Here is a 21,718-nt window from a genome sequence, read left to right as displayed (position 1 = left end):
AGGAACTGCCCTGCCTCTCAGGCCGCCAAAACAGCTACGGCGGCCGGGGCTGGCGCCGCCACCGCTCCTCCCCCCAACCCCGCGTCGGGAGAGTCAACTGCGCGGGTGGAGGTTGGCGTCGAGGCCTCCGCCAGGGGGGAGGAGGGGAACCCTCGCCAGAGAAAGGCGCGGAGAAAGAGGAAGAATCTAGAGGCTGGTCCCCGGGACAGAGAAGATCTCAGTCAGCCCGAGGCCGTGACCGCGGCCAGTCAACATCTCGCGGTCGCGACAGAGCCTGGGCTGGCGGGTGATCAGGAGGGAGCGGAGGCGGGGGTCCCAGCAGACATGGAGTCCCCCCTCCCTCCGCGACCCTCCTGGAAGAAAAAGAGGCACCACTCCCCGGAAGCGAACGGGCTCCCTGCTAAGGGACGGCCCCCCGTGGAAGGGGAGTCGGTGCCGGTCGCGGATCCTGCGGCCCCGCCCGTGACATCCGAACAGCGGCGGGGGTCATCCACCTCTCGGGGGGAGGAGATCGTGCCCGTGCCTCCCGGGGGGGATGGAGAGACCCCGCCGATAGGGGGGGTCGCGGCTCCGCAGTTACCCGACACTACCCTGTTCACCGGGTCGGGCGTCCTGGGTGTCGGGGTGGGCGAGGCCGTTGCGGCCAAATTCGTCTGCCCCCGGCTCGACCTCTCCCAGGACCTGCTCGACCTGGTGGTGGGTTTTAACCAGAATATCTCGCCGGCCGGGTCGGTCGGTGGCGACGTGGGTGGGGGACCCCCTCCTCTCAGTCTCTGGGCTCGGAGCCGGGGGAGGTGGGAGAACTGGAGTATACGTTCTCCCCGGTTTCCCCGGGTTCCCCTTATATCCGGGTGCCGGTCTTTCACCGCTCGGAGGCTGGGGAGGGTCCCCGGCCGGCGCCGCCCTCTGACCCGGAGCCCCCGGTAGAGCCCGGGGGGGACTCCTCTGCCGACGATCCGGGGGGTGGGATCGTGACAGAGGCGGGGCCGGCCGGCGCGGCCGTCTCGTTCTCCGCACCCTGTGCGGGGAGTGGGTCGGCCGCGAGCGACGATCATCCGGAGGAGGACGGGGACTCGGTGGTGGGCACTGGGGAGGATTTCGAGTTCGCCACCAGTGAGGTGGTGGACGCCCTCGTGCCCTGCACCGAGTCTCCCCTCATCCCCGTTGAGGAACTCCGGGATTTTGTGTCCGGTTGGAGCCGTCGTCGCGATGGCGTCCGGCTGGCCCTCGACCGTTGGTCGGAGCCGGCGCAGTTAATCCGCTCGGTCCGGGCCGCCGTCGCGTCCGTGGCCGCGGAGGAGGGCGGCGGCAGGGTCGGGCTGCGCCGGCTCAGATCCCTCCTCACCGGGCTCTTGAGGGAGTGGCGGTCGACTAGCGGCCCCGCTCCCTCCGCGCGTTAGGTTTAAGTAGGTTGCGCTGTGCTCTTGCCATGGAGATAACCATAGCCAGCCTCAACATCAACGGCGGCAGAGACGCCCGCCGTAGATTTGACAAGTTCTCGGTCCTTCGGGACGGGAAGTATGCGGTGTGCTTTCTGCAGGAAACCCACACCGTTCCGGGAGACGAGGCCCCGTGGATCCTGGAATGGGGAGGGGGGGTCTACTTGAGTCACCTCGCCAGCGTTTCGAGCGGGGTGGCCATCTTGTTGGCCCCGACTTTTCAGCCGGAGATCTTGGGGGTCAAGGAGCCGGTGCCGGGCCGCTTGCTCCACGTAGCCCTTCGCCACGGGGACGTGCCGCTTCACCTGGTGAACGTGTACGCCCCCTGGTCCGGAGCCGAGCAAGTGAGTTTCTTTGAAGAAGTGTCCACTTACCTGAACTCCGTCGAGTGCATTATCCTCGGGGAGGATTTTAACCGCACCCTCGAGGCGAGGGACCGCTCCGGTCCCGCGCGTTGCCGAACGGCGACGGGGAAGTTGAGGGACCTGGTCGGGTCCTTCGACTTGGTGGACGTCTGGCGGAATCTCCATCCCGACTCCGGCCAGTTCACCTTTGTGAGGGCTGCAGGAGGGAGCACCAGAATCGACCGCCTGTACGTTTCGCGGGCGTACGCCTCCTGCGTCCCGTCGGCCTCCATCCGGCCGGTGTCGTGCTCGGACCACCAACTGGTGTGGATGGAGCTCGCTCTGCTCCGCGCCCGGTCGGGGTCCGCGCACTGGCACTTTAACAACCGGCTGCTGGAGGACGCGCGGTTCCGGGACTCGTTCCGTCTGTTCTGGAGCGACTGGAGAGGGAAGCGGGGAGGCTTCTCCTCCTTGAGGCTATGGTGGGACGTGGGCAAGGCTCACGTCTGCCTCTTCTGTCAAGAGTACGCGAGGGGGTCGACCAAGAGGCGGGAGTCCGAGGTCAGGCGGTTGGAGCAGGAGGTGCTTGGCCTGGAGTCCCGTCTCGGTCAGGCCGCCGAGGATCCGGCCCTGCGGCAGGTGTAATTAGAGAAGAAGGACGCTCTGAGGGACCTGCAACTGGTCGGGTCCCGAGGAGCGTACGTGAGGTCGCGGCTCCAGCTCCTGCGGGACCTGGACCGCGGCTCTCCCTTCTTCTACTCGCTGGAAAAGCGGCGGGGGGCTCGTAAGCAGCTCCTTACGCTGCTGGCCGACGACGGGTCCCTCGTCTCGGACCCGGAGGGAGTCAGGGCCAGGGCTCGATCTTACTACGAGGCTCTGTTCTCTCCGGATCCGTCCAGCGAGGAGGCGCGCAGCGTTTTGTGGGAGGACCTGCCGAAGGTCGGCCCGGAGGACGCCGACAGTATGGACGCTCCGCTGAGTTTGGCGGAGCTGACCGGCGCCCTCCACCAGCTCTCCAGGGGCAAATCCCCGGGGCTGGATGGGCTGACCGTGGAGTTCCTCAGGGCCTTCTGGGACGTCCTGCGGGGCGACTACACGCGGGTCCTGGGGGAATGTCTGGCAACCGGGGAGATGCCCCTTTCGTGGCGCAGGGCGGTCATGGTCCTGCTGCCTAAGAAGGGGGATCTCCGCAACCTTAAAAACTGGCGCCCGGTCTCCCTCCTCAGCACGGATTATAAGGTCTTCGCCAGGGCGATGTCTGCTCGCCTGGGCACCGTGCTGGCCCACATGATCCACCCCGACCAGTCCTACACGGTCCCGGGCCGGAAGATCCAGGATAACATCCACCTGGTCCGGGACCTGATCCACCATTCCCAGAGGGCTGGTCTGTCGGTCGCCTTCCTTTCCTTAGATCAGGAGAAGGCGTTCGACAGGGTGGATCACGAGTATCTATTCGGGACTCTGCGCGCTTTCGGGTTCGGGTCGCATTTCGTCGCCCGGATCCGACTTCTGTACGCCGCCGCGGAGTGTCTGATTAAGGTTAACGGATCCTTGACGGCGCCCCTTCGCTTCGGGAGAGGAGTGCGTCAGGGGTGCCCCATGTTCGGCCAATTATACACCGTCTGCGTGGAGCCTTTCCTGCGCCTCTTGCGCAAGAGGTTGTCGGGACTGGATCTGCGCGAGCCGGACGTGGAGGTCGTCCTTTGGGCTTACGCCGACGACGTGCTCCTCGTGGTCACGGATCCCCTTGACTTGCGGAGGATGCGCGAGTGCCAAGAGGTCTACTCTGCCGCGTCTTCCGCAAGGATCAACTGGGAGAAATGTTCCGGACTCCTGGTGGGTCAGTGGCGGGTGGACTCCATGCCGGAGGAGCTCAGGGCTTTCGCCTGGAGTACCACGCACCTCCGGTACCTGGGAGTCTACCTCGGCCCTGCCGAGGAAGCCTGGCCGGCGAACTGGGTAGAGCTGGAGGCCAAAGTCACCGCTCGCCTGGCGCGCTGGACAGGACTGCTCCGAGTGTTATCCTACAGGGGTCGAGTGCTGGTCATAAACCAGCTGGTGGCCGCCATGTTGTGGTACCGGTTGGTCACTTTGACCCCCCCCCCTGATTTTGTCGCCAAGATTCAGAGGAAGTTCGTCGACTTCTGGGCCAAAGGGATGCACTGGGTCGCTGCCGCGGTCCTGAGTCTCCCGCTTAGGGAGGGCGGTCAGGGGCTGGTGTGCGTCCGCACCCAGGTGGCAACTTTCCGCCTTCGGATGCTGCAGCGATACCTGTACGCGGAGCGCCCTCTTAGATGGCGTGCGCTGGCGACGTATTTTTTCCGCCAGGTGCACGGCCTGAACTACGACACGCAGCTCCTGTTCGTCTCGCTGCTGGGCGGCCGCACGTCTTTGCAGGAGCTGCCTGTCTTGTACCAGGATCTGCTCAGGGTCTGGACCATGGTCGCCTCCAGCCGGAGCTCTCGCCCGTCGGGAGTAGCGGCCGTCCTGCAGGAGCCGCTGCTCGGGAATCCGTTCCTCCGCGATGTCGGCTTCAGCCGCTCGTGGCTGACGGAGCGGAGGGCTGTGGCCGGTCGGGTAACCAGAGTCAGGGACGTCCTGGATGGCGGGAGGTCGGGTTGGCTCGAGCCGTGGGCGCTCGCCGCTCGCATGTCCTCGTGGCGTGCCGGGGACGCGGCCGCCGCCATCCAGGCGTTGAAATCGGCGCTCGGCCCTGACTCCACTCGGGGTGTGGAGGCGGCTCAGGCGTGCGGAGCCATCCCGTCCGACCTGACCCCCGTTCGGACGGAATTCCTCCTCGGCGCCAAACCCCGGAACCTCCCTCGGAGGGCCGCGCCTCACAACTTGAGCCGTCTCTCGGAAATTCCCTCCGTGCCGTTTCACACCGCGCGGAGGGATTTCCTGTACGGGCTGCTCCTGCACACCATCCACTTCCTCGCCCTCGTCTCTCGCCCGGACACGCCCTGGCGTACCATCCTGCCGTCCGGCGGAGACGGGGGTCCCCAGTGGGAGGCTCTCTATACAGGGGTCCTCCCGTGTTACTTTGGGGATCTGGGGTGGAGGGTGTTGCACGGAGCAGTCCCGTGCAACAGGCGTTTACGCCATTTTACGGACACCCAGGCCGCTTGCATTTTCTGCGGCCTGGAGGAGTCCGTTTTTCATTTGTACACTGGGTGTGCGAGACTGCAGCCCCTGTTCCACTATTTGAAGGGGCTGCTCCTCAAGTTCTGGCTGCATTTCAGTCCCACGCTCCTGATCTTTGGCCGCCCGGTGAGGAGGGGGGCGGGCAGGTCGGTGGACGTTCTCGCGGGCCTGCTCCTGGGCCTGTCCAAGGTGGCCATCCACAGGTCTAGGATGATCGTGGTCCGTGGGGGCGGTCGCTCGGCCTGTCTGCCTCTATTCCGCGGAATGCTCCGCGCCCGGGTGGCCCTGGAGATGGAGCACGCGGTGTCTGCCGGTACGCTCGAGGCTTTCCGCGGCCGGTGGGCACCGCAGGGGCTGGAGTGCATCCTGGACGAGGAGAATAAAATTTTAATTTGAACACTTGGTTTTGGTTTATTTGGTTTTTAGTATTTAAGCACACCCCACACCCCCCCCTTCTTATAAAAGGGGGGCCTAATACACAAAAACAAAAAAAAAAGAGAAAACTTCCCAGTGAGAGGCCTGTGAGGAGAGTGCTAAAACAAAAAAAAAAGAAAAAAAAAAAATGTGGCAGCAGATTGCAGGTAATGTGATTCCTCAATTCTTGCTCCAATTTCACTGTGTCGTTTACTGCCCACTCTGAATTCATTCACGTCGGCTGAAACTCCAGCCACTGAGGAGATCCCTGAATGAAATCAGTGTATAAATTCTTGCCCACTGTTAAATATCACCCTGTGTGAAACAACTACTTTATATTGACCTGTTAATCTTAGCTTTATATTTAAAAAGAACTTTAACTTGTCACTGAGGGACTGCATCTTTCTTAAATGGGTCATTACTACTCTCTAACTCTGAGATTCAATTCTATTGACCTTGAACCTTTACCGACATTCCTCCAAACCAGTCTGTTCTTTTGTGCCTCAATTGATTTATCTTTTCCGTGCCTTCTCGTGGATATTCAGGCCTGTTGCCTCAACTTGTGGTCAATGAATGTTCAATGTGGAAGTTCCTGTTGAGACTTCTCTTGAAAAATGAAACAAGTGGAATAATAATTGGGATACAATGTATTAAAGGGGAACTCCACTTTTGGTTATTACTCCTGCCAATCCCCTTGATTCCACGGACACAGATGAGATTTAAGTGATGTTGTTTTGTGCTCCATATCAGGGTTAACTTGAAGCCCCTTAAGGTGAAAGCTCTATTCTACATGGGAAAGAATGCTCATCAATTCCGACAGTGCCAATCATTTCAGGGTTTCTGACTGCAGGCCTGAAGTCCCCTGTAATAGAAGGTGGACTGAGCAGAGGAACAGAGGCTGCTCGAGGCAACTTCAACCAATGGTGGAGCTGCTTCAATCATGTGTCATTGAGGAACAGCTGAAACCCCTCAAACTGCTGCTTAACAGGGCAGGAAAATGACCAGAAATAGCTTTTGTCCAATGAGACCAGCTCTTCATTCCTTAACCTGATGTCTTTCAGATGGCTGGAGATTTCCTGGTCTACACCACCCACCTGAACCACACCCCAAATGCTCATGGATCTGTCATTGTGAGAACGAATGGAGCCATCATTCCCATTGAGTGCCATTATTTTAGGTAAGAAACTTTACTCTGTGGCAAATAAGGTCTATAGCAGGTGCAGTTCTCTGAAGTTGTCCTGAAATTACTCTCCTGTCCTTCCAGGAAGGGCAATGTGAGCAGTGACCCTATCAAGCCCACCTGGATCCCATTCAGCTCGACCAAGTCTGGAGAAGGGCTTCTGTCATTCTCACTGCGTCTTATGAACGGTATGTGATGGGTGGATGGGGAGTGCTTTTCTGTGGTCTCCCACTCGGAGTTTCATCCACTGTCTCCAACCCTTGTCCTCTTGTACTTCAGATGACTGGCTTACAGAGCGCACCTCGACTGTCTACTACCTGGGTGACCTCATTCACATTGAGGCCTCTGTTTCAATGACCAACCACATGCCCTTGAAGCTCTACATTGACAGCTGTGCAGCTACATTGAGCCCAGACAAGGATTCCACCCCAAGATACAACATCATTGACTACCATGGGTAAGGAGCTCTCTGCTTTCTCCAGCTGGTTATGTCTCAATAGGTTCACTTTATTCACTTTGTCCCTTTTTTAATCTTTCTTCAGTTGCCTCCTGGACAGCAAAGCTGAGGACTCCTTTTCAACCTTTGTGTTGCCAAGAGGTGAACGTGAGCTGGACAAACTCCAGTTTGACCTGGATGCGTTCCGCTTCTTTGGAGATGACCGTTCCTTGGTAAGAGGAAGCCAAACATTGGGTTCCCCATGTTGGGAGGAGGTCACTAAATAACAACTTGTATTGAATGTGTCCCTCAGATTTTCATCACCTGTCACCTGAAAGTTGCTGCAGTGGATCAGAGAGATTCAATGAACAAAGCTTGTACTTTCCAGAATATGTAAGTTCCCTCTCTCGCTCAGGGATGTGTTGTATTAAAGGGTGATGGACAACCTGGTTGATAAACTGATTCTCTGGTTTAGCTGGACCCCATTAGAAGAATCTACCAATGATGTGTGTGCCTGTTGTCATCTGGGCAGCTGTAGTGCCACGAGGGAATTCCGACTTGATTCCAGAGGAAGGAGGGATCTTGCATCTGGACCTGGTAGGACATTGATCCCCTCTATGTTGGAGGTCACCCTTTACCCTCTCTAACTGGAATGTTTGATATTGCAGAGAGTGATGCTGAATTGAAGTGGGAGGGTGAAGCCTCACTTGGACCCCTGGTCATTCTGGATCCTGATGTGACAGAGCTGGCAACTGAGTCCCTTAATGAGGTTGAGCAAAGGATGCAGGAGAGGTCTCCGGGTGGTGAGTTGGTTGACTGCTAGTTTCCATTTTCTCCTCAGTATTTCCTTCACTAACCATTGGTTTCTTGTTGCTTTTTAGGTGTGGAGACTGAGGTGGTCCTGATCCTGGCCCTGACTGTGACCGCTGTCTCTCTGATCTCTGCTTCTTTGATCGCCTTGTTCCTGTACAGGAAACACAAGCAAACCCAATTCAACTAGTTATCAAATGACCAATAAAGCAGTGACTACTTGTATCTTCTAATGGCTGGTTGCTCATTTTTCATTATCTGGTTCCAATCAGCATGCAACGAGTGCTCAATTCTGTTAGTAACACTCCGCACTCCTCCACAGTTCCTCCTGTTAGTGAAATGGGTTTTAATGGGTCCATGTAAGTAGTGGCAGAATGGCTGGTAATAGTGTATCCAGGCCCTGTCCAGGGATGGCTGCAGCAATGGGTGAAAGCTTGCCAGGCCCTCATTGTGCAGGTCAATGAACTCTGAAGGGACAGTGGGACTGGCCTGAGGTACTGGTGCTGGCTGGTTGACGGCCCAATCATTCCCTTGGTGTCCCGTGGCCATTGATCGCTCGAATCCAAAACGGGCTCCAAACTCCAGTTAAACTTCCCCTTTTGGAGCTAATTGTCCAAACACCAATCGGATTGAAAGTCAGTGGACTTGGAACTCTCCTCCAAGATTGAATATCTCTGCCCCTGGTGTAAAGATTCTTGTTTAGTGGGGGTGGGGCTCCAGGTAGATTTCAAATGTTCAGTGTAATGGTTAATGTACACGGGGGGCAATGTTGTGCCCAGTGGGTACAGGCACAGTGAGAATGTGAGGGACGGGGAGCCCAGCGGTTGTGATTTAACTCTGTTGGATATGAATTTCACCTGTCATCTTGAGCACAGATTGAAGTTTCTTTATCCTCAGCTTCCCCTCACGACAGGCCCTCAGGATTGTATTGTAAGTCGTTAGTCCTATTTTCAAATTACATTGTTTATCATTCACTGTATTTGAGGGGTGGTCATTGGATCAGGAGTAGTCCATTTAGCCCCTCGAGCCTGGTCCACCATTCAATGAGATCATGGTTGATCTGTGACATAACTCCATATACCTGCCTTCGTCATATCCCTTACCTTGTTTTGCTCAACAAAATTTTAAGCTGAGGTAATAGATTTAACAATTGAGCTAGCATCAACTGCCCTTTGTGGAAGAGTGTTCCTAACTTCTCCCACTCTTTGCGTGTAGAAGTGTCTCATAACTTGACTCCTGAAAGTCCTGATTCTAATTTTTAGGTTCTGTCCCCTGGTCGCTAAACTGGCTGTGTTTTTATAACTTTACAGTGAATTGGGTCCAATCCATGTCTGGGACACCCTTGTGAAATCCTGAAATTTGTTCATAAAATGGTCTTCAGATTAATAAGAGAATGTTGAACTTTATTGAGCTGTGTTTTTCTTTTTGTTAAATCAGACATTCAGGGGGTCTATTAAACAGGATGGGAGCTGTTAGCAGTAAACACCCGCTTCAGACAACATTCTTTGGCAGGTGGAAACCACTTCTCCATTTAAATCAAATCATGGTAATATTTTACTTGAGCTATAATCACTGAAGTTTAGTGTTTAAACATAGCAGGAGATCCAGGCTTGTTCTGTTGAAGTAGAATAACAATGAGTTAGTGGGAACTTTTAATAATAGCAATTCATTTCTGCTCACTGTACACACTGAAGGTGATTTTTTTTTCCAGTGGAACCTGCAGTCAGACGGCCCCTCCTCACTTTCACTCTGAGCTTCCTCACACTATTGATAAATAGTATTCGGAAACTTTAAACTCAATAGATGACAATACATTCAAGTGTAGTGTAGGTCCATCCTACCCTCTTCTGACTGTTGTCTGATTTACATATAAGCATTTCAGGGAGACTTTACAAACTGGATATACTGACCAGGAGAACTACTGTGGGATATTTTTAAAATGTTGCAAAAAAAATACTATGTAGAAATGCTTCATGAATTCATTCTCAATGAAGCTTCGGATCTTACAGTACAGAAACAGGTGACTTTCCTCTCGCCTCTCATCCAATTTAATGTTCCTCTGTTCCAAGGTCCCGATACTATTATTCCCATTGAAAATAATTCATGGAGTTTGTGTCAACAACGCTTTCGGGCAGAACTCTACATTGTCCCCTCCCTCCCTGTCACGATATTTTTTTGAACCATAAACATGTATCTTTTGCCATGTTACATTTGACCCTAGGGGTTATAGAATCATCGAAATTTACAGCACAGAAGGAGGCTATTCGGCCCATTGTGTCTGTGCCAGCTGAAGAAGAGCTGTCCAGCCTAATCGCACTCTTGGTGTTGGTCCGCAGCCTTGTCGGTGACGGCACTTCAAGTGCACATCCAAGTACTTTTAAAAAGCGATGTGGGTTTCTGCCTCGACCACCCTTTCAGCCAGTAAGGTCCAAACCCACACCACCCTCTGGGTAAAAAAAATTATCCACAGATCCCCTCTAATCCTTCTACCAATTACTTGAAATATATGCCCCCTGGTTATTGGCCTCTCTGCTAAGGGAGAGAGGACCTCAATATCCTTTTTTTATTTGTTCATGGGATGTGGGCGTCGCTGGCCAGGGCAGCATTTATTGCCCATCCCCAATTGCCCTCATGAAGGTGGTGGTGAGCTGCCTTCTTGAAGTGATGCAGTCTGTGTGGCCCCCAATAATTTTATGCACCTCAATTAAATCCCCCCTCAGCCTCCTCTGTTCCAATGAAAACAACTCCAGCCGATCCAATCCTTCCTCACAGCTAAAATTCTCCAGTCCTGGAACATCCTTGTAAATCTCCTCTGGACCCTCTCTGGTCCAATCCCATCTTTCCTGTAATGTGGTGACCTGAACTGGACACGGGTTAAATTTATTAGTCCGCCTGTTCCCACAGGTCCCAGTCGAGTTTCTTCATTCCTTTCCTTGGTTCAATCCGTCATTCACCGATTGGGTTTATGACCGGTCACCACCTCCTGTGATTTCCCCAATTGGCTGCCCCTCTTCTCAGAGATTCTCTCGCTCCACAGACCACCTGCACTCTGTCGGTTCCACCAATCCGGGAAGCTTCACCTGTGATTGGATGAACTCGGTGACCCGGTCCCGTCATGGCGGCCGGATCTCCCACAATGCAGAGCGGCGGAGAAAAGGCCCCATCTGTGAGACAGGCCGCGCTGCACTCTGGGAGAATGTTCGCACATGCGCACATCACCCGCCGGATCAGCGGCCGCTTCCTGTTGTGTCGCGAGACAAACTTTCCGTTTTTTCGGTTGAGAACGAGCGGTTTTTATTGTGACGGAAACTGACGTCACTTTTCCTTTGAATCGCGCGGTTTGATTTAAATAAACGGCGCACATGCGCAGTGTGGCGCGTCCCTCTTAAAGGGCCCTGGACCGGCCGAGAGTCCCCGAGCCCGGGGACAGGATCGAGAGACGGGCAATGGGATTAGAGCGGAGGGCGGCCCCGGGGAGGGGGAACTTGCATTTCTCCAGCGCCTGTCACATCCTCAGGACGACCCAAAGCCTCGCAGCCAATGGGGAGCTTTGGAAATGAGGTCACTGTTGTAATGTGGGCAGCCATTTTGTGCACAGCAAGATCCCACAAACAGCAATGTGATAAATGACCAGATAATCTGTTTATAGGTGTTGGTTGAGGATTAAATATTGGCCAGGACACCGGAGAGAACTCCCCTGCTCTTCTTCGTTGCTGGAGGCGACGGGGCGGGGGGAGGGCGGGGGGCCGTTGCTGGGGGTGACGGGCGAGGCCTGTGAGCCGCTGCGGCCTTGGGCGGAGAATGGCGACACCCGCCGACTCCAGTCTCACCGCCGACTCCAGTCTTTCGAGTTCGAGGCACCGTTTAACAAAGAAGAGAAAACTTCCGCCAAAACCATGTGGATCCGCGCCTGGGCCCTGACCTTCTGCGGCTCTGCACACGCAGCCTTTGACTGCAGGCTCCTGACAGACATCAGGTATGGGCAGAGCAGCAATCAATAATCAATCACTCAACAAATCACAGCAATCAATCAATAACACCCAACTAATCAATAATCAATCACTAAACAAATCACAGCAATCAATCAATAACACCCAACTGATTCACAAGGATGGTACCAGAACTGAGAGGATCGAGTTATCAGGAAAGATTGAACAGGCCGGGGCTCTTGTCTCCAGAAAGGAGAAGGCTGAGGGGTGACCTGATCGAGGTCTTTTCAGATAATGAAAGGGTTTGATAGGGGAGACGTAGAGAAAATGTTTCTGCTTGTGGGGGAGACCAAAACAAGGGGTCATCAATATAAGATCGTCACTAATAAATGTAATTGGGAATTCGGGAGAAACCTCTTTCCCCAAAGAATTGTCAGAATGTGGAACGTGTTGCCATAAGGAGTAGTTGAGGCAAATAACATAGATGCATTTAAAGGGCAGCTAAAGAAACACATGAGGGAGAAAGGAACAGCAGGTTATGCTGATCGGGTTCGATGAAGAGGCTCGTGTGGAGCACAACCGCCGTCATAGACCAGTTGGGCCGAATGGCCTGTTTCTGTGCTGTACATTCCATGTAATTCTATGTAAATTAACGGCACACATGCGCAGTGTGACCGTCACGCAAACATGGCCGTCACGCGGTGGATGACGCCACAATCCTTTCTGTGGCATCATGGGTCCCGTGATTGGCGGATTCTCACCTGGGATTCAGGGTCAGAGGTTACAGACCGTCTCCATCCTCCACTCAGCGCTAAAGAGCCCAGTCGATGAACCCTGACTCAGGACCCTGACTCCGGAGATCGGCCCAAGGCCTCTTAAAGGGCCCTGCAGCGTCCTCGAATTTGAGAGATGGGAAATGGGATTAGAGGGAAGGGCGGCCCCGGATAGGGGGAGGGAGGATCTTGCATTTCTCCAGCGCCTTTCACATCCTCGTGTCCCAAATCTTCGCAGCCAATCGGGGGCTTTGGAAATAACGTCACTGTTGTAAAGTGGGCTACCATTTCTTGCACAACAAGATCCCACAAACAACAATGTGATAATGACCGGATAATCTGTTTTAGTGATGTTGGTTGAGGGATAAATATTGGCCAGGACACTGGGGAGAATTCCCCTGCATTTCTTCCAAATAGTGTCATGGGATCTTTTACAGCCACCTGAGAGGGCAAACGGGGCCTCGGTTTAATATTTCATCTGAAAAACGGCACCTCCGACAGTGTAGCACTCCCTCAGTACTGCACTGGAGTGTGAGCCTAGATTTTGTGCTCAGGTCTCTGGAGGGGAGCTTTAACCCACAACCTTTATGATTCTAGAGTTGAGAGAGTGCGACAAATGAGCCAAGGCCGACACCGAGTACTTCAGAAGGGTCGTTAATTCTTCCGTCCCGTAACATGATGTGACTTTCTTCCACAGGAGAATTCGTGCCTGAACTTCCAGGAGTTTTGAGGAAAACCGCACCGGATTTGAATCAATCTGTTGGAAAATACTTGAGGCCGACTGGAAATCTCTTTGGATGTTCACACGGCCGGGAGGCACCAAGACAATTCAATGAGACTGTGAAGGATGTCAAGTGAAATCAGGGACATGGCGAGCAACGGTGTGAAGGTAACTGGGGGATCCCCGGGGTAATGTCCAGTCTGTTCAGGTGGGCCGTTTAAAAGGAAATGGAAAAGTGCGGGGAGAAAGTTGTCTGGGGACCGGAAACAGAGGGTCCGGGTTAATGGGAGTTGCTGAGATTGGAGAATTGTAAACAATTTTACAACACCAAGTTATAGTCCAACGATTTTATTTTTAATTCCACAAGATTTCGGGGGCTTTCCCCTTCCTCAGGCGGTGTGGAAGTGATTGGAGAAGGGTTGGAAGTGGTTACCCCAGGGGTCAGTGCTGGGCCCACTTTTATTCTCCGTATTTATGGACTCTTTGGAATTACATAGAATTTACAGCACAGAAACAGGCCATTCGGCTCAACTGGTCTGTGCTGGTGTTTATGCTTCACACGAGCCTCCTCACACCTCTCTTCATCTATCCCTATCTGTATATCCTTCTGTTCCTTTCTCCCTCATGTACTTATCCAGCTTCCCCTTAAAAGCATCTATGCTATTTGCCTCAATTACTCCATGTGTTAGCAAGTTCCACATTCTAACCACTCTCTGGGTAAATAATTTCCTTTTGAATTCCTTACTGGATTTATTAGTGACTATTTTATTTTCATGGCCCCAAGTTCTGGTCTCCCCCACAAGTGGAAACTTCTTCTCCACCTCTACCCGATCAAACCCTTTCATAATCTTAAAAACCTCTATCAAGTCCCCCCCCTCCCCCAGCCTTCTCCTTTGTAGAGAAAAGAGCCCCAGTCTGTTCACTTTTTCCTGATAGGTTTAACCTCTCGGTTCTGGTATCATCCTAGTAAATCTTTTTTGCACCTTCTCCGGTGCCTCTGTATCATTTTTATATGAACCCAAGTGCCTTGTTTGCTTTTTTAATGCCTTATTAACCTGCTTTGCTACTTTTAATTATTTGTGTCCCTGTACCCCGAAATTCCTTTGCTCCTCTACCCCATTTAGACTCTTATTATCCAAGCAGTATGCGGCCTCCTTATTCTTCCGACCAAAATGTACCACCTCACACTTATCTACATTGAAATTCATTTGCCAATTACACGTCCATTTTGCAAATTTATTAATGGTTTCCTGTATTTTGTCGCAGTCCTCTTCAGTATTAACTGTACCTCCCAATTGGGTGTCGTCAGCAAATTTTGAAATTGTACTCCCGATTCCTGAGTCCAAATCATTTATGCAAATGGTGAACAACAGTGTTCCCAGCACCGATCCTTGTGGAACACCACTTCACACCTTTTACCAGTGTGAGTAACTACCTTTCATCCCTACTCTCTGTTTTCTGTTTTGTAGCCAGCTTGCTATCCATTCTGCTGCCTGTCCCCTGACTCCACAAGCTCTGACCTTGGTCATGAGTCCACATGCGATACCTTATCGAAGGCCTTTCAAGGTTTTCTTTTTCAGATATTTATTCACTTCCTTTTTAAATTCTGCTTCCCTCGGTGTTTCTGGTCGGACATTCCATTGTCCGAACAACCCTCTGCATCAAAAAGAAAACCAACCTCTCACTTCATTCTTTTGGTCTTAATTTGATGCCCTCCAGTTACCGACTCACAAACTGGTGGAAATAGATATCCCTCATTTACTTTATCAAAATCCCCTCATAATTTTGATCCCCACTCTCTGATCTTATTTAAACTTCTCTGCTCTCATGAAAAGTTATGTGAAGACTCTCATCCTTGGGATCATCTTAGTGAATCTCTTCTGCCCCTCTCCATGGCCGCGACATTCTTACTAAAGTAATGCACCAAAAACTGGACACAGTATTCTGACTGTGACCTAACCAATGATTTGTCCAGGTGTAGCATTAACTCTTTCCTTTTATACTCTATGCCCCTATTTATAAATCCTCTGATCCCATGGTTTTTTTTTGTAAAACAGCTTTATCAACTTGTCCTCCCACTTTTAAAGATTTGTGTATCTGAATCACTAAATCTCTCTGCTCCTCTACTCCTTTTACAGTTTTACAGTATAGTGTCTATTTCCTCTCCTTATTCTCCTCACCTCACATCTCTTCCCATTAAATTCTATCTCACATCTACCTGCCCAATCTTCTCACCTGTCTGCCTCCTCCTGAATTTGTTGACAATCATCTTCATGGTTAATCTCCCTCCTTATCTTTGTGGCAGCTGCAAATTTTGACATTGTGCCCCCTACACCCAGGTCCAGATCATTTCTATCCACAGATATTGAGAAAAGCAATGGTGCCAACACTGACCCCGGGGATCACCACGGTTTGAACCCTTCCAGTGCAAGAAACATCTGTTAACCACGACTCTCAATTTTCTGTCCTTTACCCATCCCCTCTCTCTCCCTCTCTCTCATTTCTCCTCTCCAACTTCTCATATTTCTATCCCTCAGTTCTCATACACAAACAGACTCTCTTCCCCTTTCCTCTCTTTCATACACACAGACTTTCTCTCCCTTGTCTCCCGTATCCTCTCTTTTCCTTTCTCACTCTTATATACACACACCATGGGGTCAATTTTAGGATGACCGATCGGGTGCGTTCGTGGCGGGGGGTTCCTAAAATTGGGGAATCCCGGAGCAGGTCCGGAGCCCGGCTCCAACCTGCCCCCTTCTAGTTTCCCCAATGACGCGAATCGGTGCGTGCGCAGCCCCCGCGTGCGGGCCTCCCACCGCCAATTAAAGCCGGCGGGATGACAGTTTAGATAGTTAGGGAGGTACTTGAGGTCGTTGACACACCTCATTGGGAAGAGATTTTAGCAGGGATGTGATTTTGGACTATCCTCAGCGTGTTTCCCATGCTGTGGGAAATACTCCCTGTTGTTGCAGATGTGTTTCAGTCAGCAGCCATTGAAAGATGCAGAGGATTCCTTGAGAGTTGGGGGGAATACCTCATTCATTGCAGCAGGGCACTCTGCCACCTCAGACAAAGTTTTGTCTGCCACACCGTTGTATCCACACTCATAATTATTACATCATACCCTAAACTCTGCTGTCCAAACACATTTGCCTACTTTGCGGACCCCCTCACACTCACAGCGTCAGGATGGTGGTGGGGGGTTCCATCGCTGCATTCATCACTCCATTGGAGGACGAGCAACATCACTAGCCTCGCCAGGCACGCCGTCCACCTCTGCCACATGGAGCTACACAACACAGTGCTGCGCAACAGGCACCTGCACAAAGTAGTCATGCAACTACACAGACACCCACTGTAGGGTGACCCAATGGGTGGCATCCAGGGTGTTTATGGAGAACCTGACGAAAGGGCCTGGTTGGACAAGCCAGTCAGGAATGGCCAAGATGTAGCAGTAGTGATGACAATATAATATGTAATGTGAGTTAATCAGAAATCAAATATAAGTAAAAACCATGACAAACCCTCAAACATCCTTGTGCATCCCTTTCATGCTCACGACACGTTTGCCTTATGCTTCCAACTACACATACATGATACATGCCCTGTAGCTGCAGCACAGGTAGTGGCAGGTGGGGCAAGACTGACCGTGAAAGAGATGCATGAGAGGGTGAGTATGAGACAGAGCCATGAGATTGTTTACGGATTGGGTTGAGTGGTAGTGGTGAGATAAATACTGGGGAAGTGAGGAAGTGCATGTAAGATGAGGATGAGGGTTCAGTGGGTGTGAGGAGTATTGTGATTGAGAAGTGTTGGCAGTGCAGAATGAGATGTGGGGTGGGGGCGGTGATTGGCAGACGGAGTGTAGGGGAATGAGTAAGAGTACTCACTTCGGCTGACCTGGTTAGGTCATTGAAGCGCCTCCTGCACTGTATGCGGGTGGGCGATATGTTGGTGGTGCTGGTCACCTCCTCTGCTACCTTGAGCTAGGCCTTCGTGGTGGCAGAGGCAGGCCACTTCCTCCCGTCCGCCGGGTGGAAGATCTCCCTCCTCCTCCTCACCCCATCCAGTAAGATCTGGAGTGAGGCATCGTTAAACCTGGGAGCAGCCTTCCCCCTGGGCCTATTTTCTGCGGCATCAGTCAGTGGAGGATTGCCCCTTTTAAATAGGGCTCCTCCAGCTGACAGCGTATGATGCGGGTCCGCAGTCCGCCCACTGTGCAGCTTTCCAGCATGAAACCCAGAAGCCAAGGTAATTGGCTTCAATTTACTTACGATCGCGTGCCAAACCCACATATTTCACTGGGCGGGTTACCCACGCGCCCAGTCGACCCCCCACTGCCAACCCTCCTCCCTCCTAATAGCGGGCCCCATATCTCCCTCCCACCCTACCTCTCAGACTGTCCCTCATCCACATCCAGACTCTCTGAGAGTCTGTCTCAAAGACTCACTCCCTCATACACAGACTCTCTGAGACTCACTCCCTCATACACAGACTCTCTGAGACTCACTATCTCACACTGTTGTACTCAGGTCCTCGGTCTCCTCCTTTATACACAGATTCTCTCTCCCATCTCTTGCACAGACACCTAGGGGGTTGATTTTAAACCCCAAGAATCGGCCGGTTGGGGACTGGTGGGAGTTGAAAATAGTTGTGTTTTTGGGTCGCCACCGCAAAATTTTCGGACTTTGCATCCCCAATGGGAAGCCTGTACTTTTACACGCTGACGCTCAACCCAGAAATAAAGCCGAGTTGCGGTCATGACCCAAAAAACTACTTTCAACTCCCACCCGCCCACAACCCACCCGTTCTTGGGGTTTAAAATCACCTCTTTCATACACCCTGACTTGTTGTCCCCTTCGCTCTGACACACAAGCTCTCTGTCCCTTCTTTCACTCATACACTCTCTCCCCTTCTCTCAGATTCTGCCTCCTCTTTTCTCTCTCACACACAGACTCTCTCCACCAATTCCATTATACACACAGACTCTCTCCACCAATTCCATTGTACACACAGACTCTCTCTCTCCACCAATTCCATTATACACACAGACTCTCTCTCCACCAATTCCATTATACACACAGACTCTCTCTCCACCAATTCCATTATACACACAGACTCTCTCTCCACCAATTCCATTATACACACAGACTCTCTCTCCACCAATTCCATTATACACACAGACTCTCTCTCCACCAATTCCATTATACACACAGACTCTCTCTCCACCAATTCCATTATACACACAGACTCTCTCTCCACCAATTCCATTATACACACAGACTCTCTCTCCACCAATTCCATTATACACACAGACTCTCCACCAATTCCATTATACACACAGACTCTCTCTCTCCACCAATTCCATTATACACACAGACTCTCTCTCTCCACCAATTCCATTATACACACAGACTCTCTCTCCACCAATTCCATTATACACACAGACTCTCTCTCCATCTTTTCTGTTATCTGTGCCCATCTCTCCCACAACCCCAGGACCCGATGGTTTCCATCCCAGTGTAGGTGAGGAAATTGTTGATGCTTCAAGATCTTCCAAAACTCTCTTGATTCAGGAATTGTTCCCTTGGATTGGAAAACTGCCAATATAACTCCATTGTTTAAGGGTAGGGGAAATAAACTAGGAAGTTACAGACCTATTAGTCCAACGTCAGTAGTGGGGAAGTTACTAGAATCTGTTGTTAGGGACAGAGTGACTGAGCATTTGAACAAATATGAGCTGATCGGAGAAAGCCAGCATGGATTTGTAAAGGGTAAGTCATGTTTAATGAACTGAGTTGAGTTTTTTGAAGAGGTAACAAAAGTGGTCGATAAAGGAGTATCTATTGATATTTAAATGGACTTCCAGAAGGCATTCGACAAGGTTCCACATAAGAGAAAGTTAACTAAAGTGAGAGCGCGTGGGATTGGTGGCAACTCATTGGCTTGGATCGGGAATTGGTCAGGAGGTAGGAAACAGAGTAGAGATAATGGGTATGTGCTCAAATTGTCAGGATGTGACTAGTGATGTCACACAGGGATCTGAACTGGGGCCTCAGCTTTTCATTGTATTTATAAATGACTTGGATGAAGGAATACAGAGCCGTATATCTAAGTTTGCTGACGGCACTAAGTTAGGTCGCACTAAATAGTGCAGATGGGAACAGAAAGTTGCAAAAGGACATTGATAGATTAAGTGAGTGGGAAAAACATTGGCAGATGGAATTCAACGTGGGAAAGTACAGGCTCATCAACTTTGACCCTAAGAAAGATAGATCAGAGTATTATCTAAATGGTGAGAAGCTAGGATCTGTGGATGGGCAGAGAGATATAGGGATCCAAGTGCGAAAATCAATAAAATTTAGTGGACAGGTATTAAAAATAATTTAAATGTTTGCCTTTATCTCAAGAGGGCTGGAATGCAAAGGGTTGGAAGTTATGTTATAGCTGTCGAGTGCCATGGTTAGACCCCATCTGGAGGACTGCATTCAGCTCTGGGCAGCGCACCTCAGGAAGGATGTATTGACCTTGGAGAGGGTGCAGCACAGATTCAGAATGATACCGGGTCTAAAAGGGTTAATATTGAGGACAGGTTATATAGATTAGGCCTGTATTCCCTTGAGTACAGAAGATTAAGGGGTGATCTAATTGAGGTGTTCACGATGATCAAAGGAGTTGATAGGGTAGATAGAGAGAAAGTATTTCCTCTGGTGGGGGGCGGGGCAGACGGGGAGTCCAGAACAAGGGGGCATAACCTTAAAATTAGAGGTAGGCCGTACAGGGCTGATGTCAGAAATGACTTCTTCACATCAAGGGCGGTGGAAATCTGGAACACTCTCCACCAAAAAGATGTTGAGATTGATAGATTTTTGTTCGGCAAAGGTATTAAAGGTTAGGGAACTAAGGCTGGTTGATGGAGTTAAGATACAGATCAGCTATGATCGAATTGAAAGGCTTGAGGGGCTGAATGGCCTACTCCTGTTACTATGTTCCATGTTTGAATCCCTCCAATCAGGTTTCCACTCCTGCCACAGCACTGAAACAGCCCTCAGCAAAGTCACAAATGACATCCTCTGTGACTGTGACCGTGGTGAACTATCCCTCCTCATCCTGCTCGACCTGTCTACAGCCTATGACACAGTTGGCCACACCATCCTCCTCCAATGCCTCTCTTCCGTTGTCCAGCTGGGTGGGACTGCCATCGTCTGGTTCCATACCTATCTATCCAGTCATAGCCAGGGAATCGCCTGCAATGGCTTCTCTTCCCGTTCTTGAACCGTTACCTCTGGAGTCCCCCAAGGATCTATCATTGGCCCCCTCCTGTTTCTCATCTTCATGCTGCCCATCGGTGACATCAACTGAAAACACAGTGTCAGATTCCCCATGTAGAACTGACGATGCCCAGCTGTTTCTCATTGAATCACAGAATCATACATTGGTTACAGCACAGAAGGAGGCTATTTGGCCCATCGAGCCCGTGCTGACTCTTTGTAAGAGCAATCCAGTTCGTCCCATTCTCCTGCTCTTTCCCCGCAGCCCTGCAAATTTTTCCCTTCAAGTATTTATCGAATTCCTTTTTTGAAAGCCACGATTGAAAGGGCTTCCAACACCCTTCCAGGCAGCGCATTCCAGGTCATAGCTGCTTAAGAAAGTTTTTCCTCATGTCGCCTTTGGTTCTTTTGCCAATCACCTTAAATCTGTGTCCTCTCTTCTGGACCCTTCCGCCATTGGGAATTGTTTCTCTTTATTTACTTTGTCGAAACCCTTCATGATTTTGAACACTTCTATCAAATCTCCTCTCCACCTTCTTTGTTCCAAGGAGAGCAAACCCAGCTTTTCCAGTCTATTGATGTAACTAAAGCCCCTCATCCCTGGAACCATTCAAGTAAATCTTCTCTGCACCCTCTCTAAGGCCTTTACAGCCTTCCTAAAGTTCAGTGGACAAAATGGGCTCGATTTTCGCACCCGTGATCGGGTGCATTTGTGGCGGGGGGGGGGGGGTGCTGCGGAAATCGGGGATTCCTGGGGCGGGTCTGGAGCCCGGCTCCAACCCACTTCCGGGTTCCCCAGTGACGCGCTGACATGCCCACGCAGCCCCCGCATGTGGGACTCCCGCCGGCAATTAAAGCCGGCGGGGTGCCATTTAAAGTACTTAAACAGGTACTTCAGGTCATTTACAGACCTGATTGACCTGATATTTTAGGAGGGATGGGATTTTGAAATTAACTGAGACTGTTTCCCGTACTGGGGGAAACACTCCCAGTTCAAATGGACGTGTTGCAGCCATCAGCCTGTGGCAGCTGCAAAGGTCCATTTGACAGGTGAGGGGGGAGACCCTCACTCATTGTAGGAGGCCACTCTGTCACTTTGGACAAAGTTTGGCCTCCACCACCCTCCTAACAATAAAATTCACCAACTTGCTCACTTACCCCGGTGTCCAGACACATTTACCGACCTTGCGGACCCCCTCAAATGTACATCTTCCAGCTGTGGGGCCGCCGTAGCTGCAGTCATGACCTCCTCGGAGG

General features: G+C 51.5%; 2 protein-coding genes across 4 annotated transcripts in view; both read left to right on the top strand.

The window, feature by feature from the left end:
• The first annotated feature begins 7,274 nt into the window (after positions 1–7,274).
• LOC137302253 (zona pellucida sperm-binding protein 3-like) lies at positions 7,275–7,957 on the top strand. The gene is made up of 4 exons (XM_067971903.1): positions 7,275–7,350; positions 7,433–7,554; positions 7,626–7,760; positions 7,839–7,957. The coding sequence occupies exons 1-4, from the start codon at positions 7,322–7,324 to the stop codon at positions 7,955–7,957; spliced, it is 405 nt and encodes a 134-aa protein (XP_067828004.1). The 5' UTR covers positions 7,275–7,321.
• Positions 7,958–13,301: 5,344 nt separating this feature from the next.
• Positions 13,302–21,718, top strand: part of LOC137302085 (CD209 antigen-like protein E) — a 57,414-nt gene continuing 48,997 nt past the window's right edge. For all 3 annotated transcript variants that reach the window (XM_067971771.1, XM_067971770.1, XM_067971769.1), the window contains exon 1: positions 13,302–13,358. The gene's annotated coding sequence lies outside the window, so the exon portion shown is untranslated. The remainder of the gene's footprint in view (positions 13,359–21,718) is intronic.

The sequence above is a fragment of the Heptranchias perlo genome, chromosome 35 (genome assembly GCF_035084215.1).
Source record: "Heptranchias perlo isolate sHepPer1 chromosome 35, sHepPer1.hap1, whole genome shotgun sequence".
In the NCBI taxonomy this organism is placed as follows: domain Eukaryota; kingdom Metazoa; phylum Chordata; class Chondrichthyes; order Hexanchiformes; family Hexanchidae; genus Heptranchias; species Heptranchias perlo.
The sequence above is the reverse complement of the archived record's forward strand: the minus strand, read 5'-3'. Positions and strand labels throughout refer to the sequence as shown.